Here is a 9,746-nt window from a genome sequence, read left to right on the forward strand (position 1 = left end):
CGGGCACGCTTTGTGTGCCGATTACCCTGGCAGCTTTCCAGCCGAAGGAGAGCAGGTGAATTATCAACCAGGCATGCCCACCCACGTTGGACGCAAATCATTCTAAGAAAAAAAATTAGAATAATAGAAAAACCTGATGAGGAAGAACAGCAGCACTAGATCAAGTTGCTTACAAAACATTTAGCATCGAAGCTCAAATGAAGAGTGGGCCCTTTTTAGTTTTTTTTTTTTTACTTGCCTGAAGGTGTCTTCTGATGCATCCGAGGAACAAAAACACACATGTGTGCTTGTATAACAGCAAGAAAATAACCTTTAAGGTTATAATTTGACAGCAGATTACATTAAATGTCAGCGGTTAGCGCTCCTTGCCAGGGAGATGCTCTCAGGCTTGAGTTCGATATCACACTGTTACGCCACCTACTGTGGCCGTTAGGAGCCTTGGGGAGAAGCAAAGAAAACAGGAACCTCTCGCCACACATTTTGCCATCTCAGATAGCGTGACCTCATAACCGATTCCCCTCTTCTGACGCACACACAAACACGTGTTGCACAAATGCTGTGCGTCCGGCAAGTCTGTGACCTTCCACGTGTCATGCTGTGTGTCCCCTCCTCCGCGGAGACCACCAATGGCCTTCACAGGGCTCAGCTAATTATCATTACTGTCCTTCCTACGCAAGTGATTCATGTGGTTTAAAAAAGGAAAACGGTGCAATCTCACTAAATTCTAGAGTGATGAAACTGTGCAGGCAGGAGGGGCCTGTTAATACCAACATCCGAGGTCAGATTCACACCAAGGCGCCGGAATTTCACAACTAACAAATACAGCCAAAGAAAATCAAAAAAAAAAATGAAAAAGGAAGTGAGTGAGTGATGCAATTACAGGGTCTCGCGAGCGGAGGTCAGGGAATGCTCCTGGAGTGACAGCCTGAAGCAGCAGTAGGCATTGCAGCTCTCAGCTTTAGTCCCAGGAGAAGCGGAGACATAAGGTTCACAGACTATGCAATTACACAACAACACGGAGAGATCAATAACATACAAAGCTCACGGTGGACCTTCAAATTCAGAATAGTTTGGTCTGATTGGACAGATTGTGGTCCGATTCAAAGGACGCAGGGGGAAATGCTCTAAAAATCAAATTACATCACGATCTAGACTGAACTGGAAATCTGAGCCGTGATCATGCCCCCCAAAAACGAAGATATGAAGATATGCACCAAGTTTTCAGACAGCCAAGGCATAAGCAAACGCTGACAGAAACCAGAATCAGCAGGTGAACTCCACGAGCACCTCTCTGGGATTGGGCAAGTTCAGCACGAAAAGGCACAAACAGCAGGGCTGATTGTGGACGGGGCAAAAAAGACGGGATTGGACCAAATAAATATATAAAAAGCAGACATTCTGGAGGGATGGATCAATAGTAATGTCTGACTGCCACAAAAAAAAAGGAAAACAAAAAGCCATCACATGGATAACAAGGGCTGATAAGAATGTTCAAAGTACCTGACACACAACTTGGACAAATACAGGTGGATCGAGACCTTCTGACCTAGTGTGTTAGGACTTCACATAGATGCCCTGCCCAAATAATCAGGATTATCGTCTAGAAAATGAATAATAAAATAAATTAATATCAAACAAGATAAAGTCAGTATTCACTCCTCCCTACTTTATGACAGATTTGTTAACCATGAGAGAAGCAAACCATCATCACTGAGCTGACCGGCTGAATAGGACATCGCTGAGACTGGAACACACAGGGCACTGGGCAGATTCCGCACTGGCAGGGCCATCTGCCTCCCAGCCGAGCAACTTCACGCCAGCAACTCCTGAAGAGCCCGCATTTATGGGGGGAAAAACAGTTTTTTTAAAGAATAATAAAAAATTAAAAAAAGCCTATGTTGAGTGGCGCAGCTGGGGATTAAGGGTCTTTATACACTGCATTATCCGAAACTGACTGGGCAGCACTGGCAGAACTTTTTGGAAAAAGCACAAGAGTGCGACCCCGACTGCCCTCGAGCTTCACTAGCAGCACTTCAGACGCAGAACCACCGGGAACCATGCTGCGATCACCATGTCGACAGCTTCTCCCCCCTCCAAACGCATTAGTCTACTTCTGCATTATTTTGTTACTGGCAGAATCCATTCAGGAGCTGCGAACTGACACCCATTTCTGTGCAGCCGCGACTTCGCCAGTCTCTCTTCACGGAAGGAGCCAGAAGACGCACCATGTGATCTTCAGCAGTTCTTTCTTTTCCCGCAAAAGGGGGGGGGGGGTGAGGTGAGGCCGGATTGGGCCTTTCTCCCTGCCTAAGGTCAGCCGGGTCAACGGCCCAGGGATCGATAATGGGTCCGATTCGCTCGTGAAAGAGCTTACCTTGAATCTTCAGTGCCATTCAATCGTCCTCTGTCTCACTGCCTGCACTGGGTCACACCAAGTCTCGGGTATCATAATCCTTAGCTGCCTGGTGGGGACAGGAGAGACATGAGCTACGCAGACAAGGCGAGAAGCCATGCACTAACATGGAGATGGTATTAAAGAAGAGAGAGAAGCAAACCTCCCAGAAACACGTGATCACCTCGGAAACACATTCCTGACATCTGTCACGTAGTGGAAAAATTGCAAAATTGAGGTGTGAGCTAATAAATGGCCTTCAGTTTATTAAAGTACTTATAACTTGGAAACGGGTAAAAAAAATAAGGAACCAACAGTTATTTCAAGTATCAACCAAGGACCAGTGATCATTTAACAGTTATGAGGGATTGTAGAGAACTATAAGTTTCTGATCCATTTCCAAATGTGCCCAGACATGTTGCATGTCCCACAAGAAACTAATGTAATTCAAAATAGTCATTCAAAATAGAGTCATTCAATTCAATTATATTATATAATATTTTATTTGTATAGTGCATTTTCACAACATTACATTCAGTTTTCTTCAAGGGGAAAAAATATTTGTCGAGACATTTTCCCAATACATTCATTCCTCTTAGAAAGATGAAGGAAAATTAAATCAACTAAACTCTTTTGGATTTTACAATGAATTCAGATGTATTCATTCGGATTTTTTTTCCCTAATCCAAAATCATCATCCAAACACTAAAAACATAACAATAGCATTAAAGAAATACATCCGTAAGAAAAGAGATATCCAAGAAAGTTTCAACAACCCATTTTATCTCACTTAAGCCAAAACAGATTATACAAGCTTATTGCCACCACTAATTACTTATTACTGTGTTATCTAGCAAGACTATACAGCAGGTTCCCATTAATTCAAAAAAAGGATTTTCCAAATTTGGAGCAATAAAGAATGTAATTATCTTTGCACTCTGACTTATCTTTTAGATCATAATTTTCTGCTGTATTCATTGTATGGAAATAACCCGTTTATCAGACAGTCCACTACTGTGTGATCTTTTCAAACGTATTTCCAGCGGCTCATTACCTGTCCTGGCTTGACCAAAACCGTATTATCAGTTAATTACAGTACGTGCTGTAGAGTTGTTAGTGACACCGATCTACGACCCAAAATAAATCCCAGTAAATCAAACGTTACGGACAATCGGGGTTACGTTACATGTATATTATTCAATCTGAAATCAGTGAAGGGGTGGGGGGGGAGATAACAGTACTGTGTCGTACGAGGGGGACAACATCAGGGGCGGGGGTACAGCGTGGAAACGTAAATAAAACGAGGAAAAGGTGAGTAGGGGGGACGCGATGGAGCTGTATCTCAGCGACGGCCTGGGCTGTGCGCTGCAGTCAACCTGCGCTGATTAAAGTACACTTCAGCGCAGACAGAGACCTGCCTATCGATTGATAAAGGGCTGGGGGGGATTAAACCGCAACACCTCAGCTGGACACCGAAACTGAGAATCTAACCAGCCTCCAGCACTTCCCAGCGACAGCCCGCTAATGTTTGCCCCACTCGCGGTTAAATGTCACTCACATCTCAATTAGCCTCGGAGCTAAGCGACGGGAGAGCCGCTTTACGACGCGGCTGCAAAAGACACCCAGCTGAAGCTAACCGGCTGCCCAGAAAACACAGCGCACCACCTGGCTAGCCCGGAGCGTTCGTTACCGTGTCTCCAGCTAACTGGCGTCCGGCTGCGGCCGGGGTCACGGCTCGGCTCGGCTGGGCTGGGCTGGGCTGGGCTGGGGCTCGGCTCGCCCGCTGTAGAGACGCGTCCTACGGCAGCCTCCGCTCTCCTGCTCAGCCTGTTGACAGACTGCTGCCAGTGCTAGGCGAGCAGTTCCTGAATGAGGAAGAAAAAAAACCCACAACATGGGATTCATTCCTTCAAGGCATAAGCAATCGAAGTAGCACGGTGATAACGGATGGCTGCCCATCAGCTCGGAGATTGATTAAAATGTTACGGACCGACGAACGGTACTTACTGTAAGCTCGAGTGACTCACCTGCACCACTCTGCCGCTGCGCCGCTCGTTTTAAAATGGACATGCAAAAAAAAACCTTAAAAGTCGGTGTCGACTAATGGCTGAACGCATTTAAAGTTACTCCGGTATTACAGGATATATTATGAGCTTGACATGAATTTGTAGAAAATAATATATTATTAATAGCCCACGTTCAGACGCCCGTTGTTAATGTCCCCACGCCTCTCAATTTCATTCCCTGTTATGGATTCAAATATAACGCATGAAAGATGACGTGGCGTATCACCAAAGCAGACTTCGGGGTTTGTCATAACTGGCCCACATAGTACTTTATTTGAACACTATTCCAACAATAAACACAACTGATGCAAAGCTTTCATGAAAAGACTTTTATTGTGAAAGCGAGAATCTCTCCGCGAATCTTCTTTCTATCCGGGACAAGAATCGAGCGCCCCCTCCGGTGTTTGGGCCGCGGTGCAGTTTGAATATTGGAAAGGCGCACGCGGACAACCCAGGTTGCTGAAATAGTTCACACACCAAGATTGTGAAATTAGATATCTAGGTGTAAGTTTAGTTAGGGTTTATTTGCTAAGTGAAGCCGTTCTAAACTGGCGATGCTGTGCAAGATTCTGCATCAAATAACACAATGCACACCACGAGGATATGTCGACCACCAAATACCGAATACAGTGTCTCCAGCTAACTGGCGTCTGGACATCCTTAAAAATTGCACAGAAATTCTTGTGTTTTTATAGTGATGTGTGTCCGTTATTTTGCGTTGGTGTCGCTTTAAAAAGCCAGCATTTTTTTTTTATTTTATTGATGGGGAGATACCCACTGGTGGGTATCATCTTGTCTACATTTGACGTAATAATCGATGCTAGACAAACATTTTACTATTTTTACCCAGTGTCAGGTTTGTTTTCTTCGAAGCTGTATTGAACAAATTGGATAATTCAGAGTATTATTAGCTTCAAAATTAAATATAGTCACAAAAATAAAATAAAACAATAACCGTCCAATCTTATTGTGTACCCTTTTTGTTTGTTCCTGGAAGTTCTCTGTAAATTGTTGTGACAAGCACCTGTATTTGTCCAAGTTATGTGCCGGATACTTTGAAAATTGATATCAGCCATTTTTACCCATGTGTTGAATGGGTAATTGTATGTCAAAACGGCACATTCAGTAAAACCTGCCATTCCACAAAGAGGCCAGTTCTTGGTAAATTGTTGTGAATTGTTGTGATTGTTTGTTATAAAAAGGAACACTCTGTAAAATTTGCCCATAGTGGAGTCCTTGGTAAATTTTGCAAGTGGCCCCCTGCCGTGATGAGCCCCAACGTAGGTTGTCCCTCCTCACCCCCAGTTCCTTCACTGCTACCTGAAAACATTACTATTTAATTAAATGACACTTGGGCCAGTCAAGTGGCTCTTTGGCTGCTGGTGGGATGGAAAATGGAAACTTTTTGTTGGGTATCGGTCAGTCAGAAAGACCAAACCCAGTAGGTCTCCGCTGTTTATCCATATCTTCATCAGCTTTAAGTAATTTGGTAGATGGATATATGAAACATTAAGAGTGAAGAATCATTGGCATTTAATTTTCAACAAGTTACAGAACATCCCACATGTATCACACCAGATGGCCATTGACTTTATATATCTATCGTTATTTAGCATCATTAGCTATAAGCTCCTCCTTAAAACATAAGGCGTAAATTACTTTAGCTTCCAATGCAATGGAATTTCCCTATAACCACATTTTCCTATGTGTTTAGGCTATGGTAATAGAAGAAACTGAGAGATGATGAATCGGGCAAGATGGGATCATCCTACCTACCCCCGCCCTTACAGCATATTTGACCAGAAAGTGTACAGCACCACCTAAGATATAAGTAGTGCTGCCAAAAACAGGCCTCGCTTTATCATTTAAAAGAGACTTTCGCGCTGCTCAGAAACACACAAACAAGATTACCTCCATCTAGTGGAACCTAGAGGTAATAGTCCCAGTAAATATGACAATCATTTTCAACGACGATAGCGTCAACAATCCTAACAATGAATACTTGGCTTTTAGTTAACACTCTTAGTGGGCTTCCATTGGGGTTCAATATAATTGCATCAAAGCATGCATCATTGCTCAAGTCTAGTCGTTTTATTATTGCAATATGCAAATAGAAAAACGTTTTTGCTCGAGCCGCCCTCACAGGAAATCGTACTCGGCGCACAAATGCACAGGTGGGAGACTGCAGAGAGCGCGGTGTGAAATGACTCGGCTAGCAGCACTGACATTCACTGAGGCGTGTCTGACGTATGGGAGTTTTTTCCGCACAGTGAGCAGAAACCTTTGTGTGATGCTCGCCGATTAACAGGCTTTGTTACAAAAAACGTTTTTGTTAACAAAAAAACAAAACAAAACGAAAAAAATGCAACCAAGTTAAACTAATCTCATTGTCTGTCAGCCGACAAATTCAGGGGCGTAGGGACCAGTGTGTCCCCCAATATTTAATTTGGGCTACATTCGCACCCCCCCCTCCAAAAAATAGACCTTTGCATTTAAATTATTAAGTTGTGTCCCCCCCCCCCCAATATCAAACTCTCTCCTGTGGTCTTGACCATAAGAAGCAGATTCTGATATTTAAATACTAAATACCTATTAGAAGTCTTTTAACAAAATTTGTTTTATAAAGTATAATACCATCGTTATTTGGTCACACTGGAAATACTTTCAGTACTAAACAAACAGAATATAGCAGAACAAAACATCAAGTGGCCAGAAGGTCAAGCAAAGCTGCAGAGTGAATTCCGGAACTCGAACTAAGAAGAAAGGTCAATTTTAATAGATGAAATACGTAAATAATTCTAAAAGTACATCTCTTTTTATGTGTTAAAACAACGTTTGATTACACTGTAACCTATCAATGTTTCATTGTAGACAAAAAAAAAATGCTAGTATGCCAACTAAAGGCTAAAACATCTTTTCCTTCCAGTTATCATTTACTGCTTCTTTAATATGTGTTTTAACTAAAAGCTCATAACGCATTTCCCTTGTGCGTGTAGTTAGGCGGGGGGCTGGGGGTATACCTGGAAATTTTGGGCCCCCTGATAAAATGTCCCCCCCCCCCCCCCCCGCCAAATGTCACGCATAATTTTACGTATTCAAGAAGTGCTGGACCCCATGAATATGTCAGGGTATCCATGACCCTCCAACACCCCTGAGTTAGGCATGGTCACATAAAAGTTTTACAGAGAACGCCAGATCCACTGTGTAAGCCAAGAGGGTTAGACAGGCAGTAATCGTCTCGATGAAGGGCAGGGCTCTTGTTGGGTCACTGAGCTCGACTCGTTCTGCCGGCATTACCAGGATCTTAGTGATGCACTCCACGGCGACAATGATGTACAGCAACACGGCTAGGCTGCAGAAGCTCACCAGCAAGCGGTCAAAGGGCAGAGGGCAATGGCTGACGCAGTCTCCCAGCACGACCAGTATGGTGCCCAGGGACATGAGGAAGCAGAGCAGCTTATTTGCAGCTGAGAACCAAAACAGCCAGCTGGTCTCCTTCGCGAAGTCCGGCATTTGACATTGGCTGCTGAACAGGAAGATCATAGCACAGCCGCTGAACACCTGGAAGACTTTCAGCAGCCCTGGCATGCTGGCCATGTAGCCCCTCTGTTCCCTGCCCTGGTGTCGGATGAGGTTGACCTCCATGACGTATGCCATAAAGGCCAGGCAGGAGCACACCGTGGCCCCGATGGCCTTTGGCTCCTTCCTGCCCTCCTGCATGAACAAGGGGAAGCCCGCAGACGAGCCGATGCACATGAGCGCCCCCAGGGATGCCACGGTGATTGGAAGGTTCTTCCAGGATACAGGGATGATGCTCTGGAACTGAACGAAGTCCACCAGGAGGATGAGGAAGGTGAGCGTGAAGAAGAAACACCAGCTGAACATGCAGAAGCTCTTGAATGATGAGCGGGGCTCTAAGGAAGAGGCCAAGCTGAAGGCGAGGCAGTCGAAGAGCAGCTCGAGGATACGCACACCAGACAGGGGCTTGGTGAGCACCCTGATTTCCCCCAGGATCACAGGCATGCTGAGGCACCAGCCTTGCAGGCCCCTTACCTGGCTGCTCGCAGACGTAGCCGAAGCAAGAATCACATGAACGCAGCCACCACACTCTGCTCAGTGCTTGAGAATCCCTCGCACCAGATGGTCATACTTCGGCAGCAAAGTGAACAGGACCTTTTCCAGACGTGATCCAGTCGTGGTCCTCAGGCACTTGTCTTCCTTATTTTTTTGTTCATCTGTCTTTAGATCCTGCGAACATCTAGCTGAACCTTCACCCTGCTCTTGTGCTACAGTATAAGGCATCTCAAGTGCCACATCCCATTTCCTGTTTAGTTAAAGAAGCGTGCCTCGAATCAACGTGAGGGGAGCTGTCGGCACCCACAACAAAAGACCTTCAAGTGTGCCGTTGTCATTTGTCTGACGCAAAGCCTCATCATATTTTCCCTCCGTTGTGTGAGGAGTGAAGCGACAGAGCGTGCCCACCTTTTCCCCAACCGGTGGTGCTATTTTAAGTTCTCCTGGCACCTGTGGTCTGTGTAGAGCCTTATTTGTGTCTGATGATCTTCCTTTTCACTGAGTAGAGACAGTTCAAGAATAGTTTCATTTCAACTTTTTTTTTTCCTTTTATGCTGCAAAACAATGGCAACCTTTCGCTAACCCAGGAAGGCCCCAAAGACTGTGTCATTTGGTGTAAGACAGCCTTGGACCACTGTGGACCTTCAGGGTGTATCAGAATAAATGGACCTTCTGGTAAAGAATAGAGGGTGACATTTGTGCATCTCCAAGAGTTGCTGCGTGACAGAAATGATATCCCGGATACACAAATGAGCATTACCTTTCAGTGTGCTTAACACTGGCTAGAGCTTCTGCTTGTCAAATGTATGTGTGACTTCACATCAACTCCATTGCTACGGGTCTTATAACATTTTGTATTTATGTAAATGCGATGTTGTCACAGCCTTACATAAGCTGAGGAAACTATGGTCAGAACTTATCAACACCCATGCAGTACGAGGCGATGGTATTACATCCGCTAGCTACACTGAGCAGTGTTTCTCAACGGGTGGGTCATGAGACCATTGTAAGTAGGTCGTGGAGTGTGCGGTAGACACATTTTAGCATCGACAACTTTTTGGTTGTGACTTCATGACCAGGGAAAAAAAAAATGTCGATCCTGAGGCAAGTCAAGAGCCAGTGACATATATACGCAGTATTTATGAATCTGTGATACGTTACTTCCTTAATTAAAAGGTTTCTGGATCACATTACAGTATTTCCCCCCAAAAAAA

General features: G+C 44.6%; 2 protein-coding genes across 6 annotated transcripts in view; both read right to left on the minus strand.

Annotated features, from left to right (window-relative positions):
- Nucleotides 1-4,753, minus strand: part of LOC125742163 (testis-expressed protein 2-like) — a 41,371-nt gene extending 36,618 nt beyond the window's left edge. The window contains exons 1-3 of one of the 5 annotated variants that reach the window (XM_049013883.1): nt 4,420-4,753; nt 4,083-4,257; nt 2,375-2,462 (exon numbers count right to left, since the gene is read on the minus strand). The gene's annotated coding sequence lies outside the window, so the exon portion shown is untranslated. Of the gene's footprint in view, nt 1-238; nt 1,597-2,374; nt 2,463-4,082; nt 4,382-4,419 lie in introns of those variants that run through there. The other 4 variants (XM_049013887.1, XM_049013885.1, XM_049013882.1 and 1 more) reach the window with 4 other exon arrangements.
- A 1,781-nt stretch (nt 4,754-6,534) lies between these two features.
- On the minus strand, nt 6,535-8,858 carry LOC125742164 (myeloid-associated differentiation marker-like). The gene has a single exon (XM_049013888.1). The coding sequence runs from the start codon at nt 8,479-8,481 to the stop codon at nt 7,615-7,617; it is 867 nt and encodes a 288-aa protein (XP_048869845.1). The 5' UTR covers nt 8,482-8,858; the 3' UTR covers nt 6,535-7,614.
- Between the last annotated feature and the right edge of the window lie 888 nt (nt 8,859-9,746).

This window comes from Brienomyrus brachyistius, chromosome 5 (assembly GCF_023856365.1).
Source record: "Brienomyrus brachyistius isolate T26 chromosome 5, BBRACH_0.4, whole genome shotgun sequence".
NCBI lineage: Eukaryota > Metazoa > Chordata > Actinopteri > Osteoglossiformes > Mormyridae > Brienomyrus > Brienomyrus brachyistius.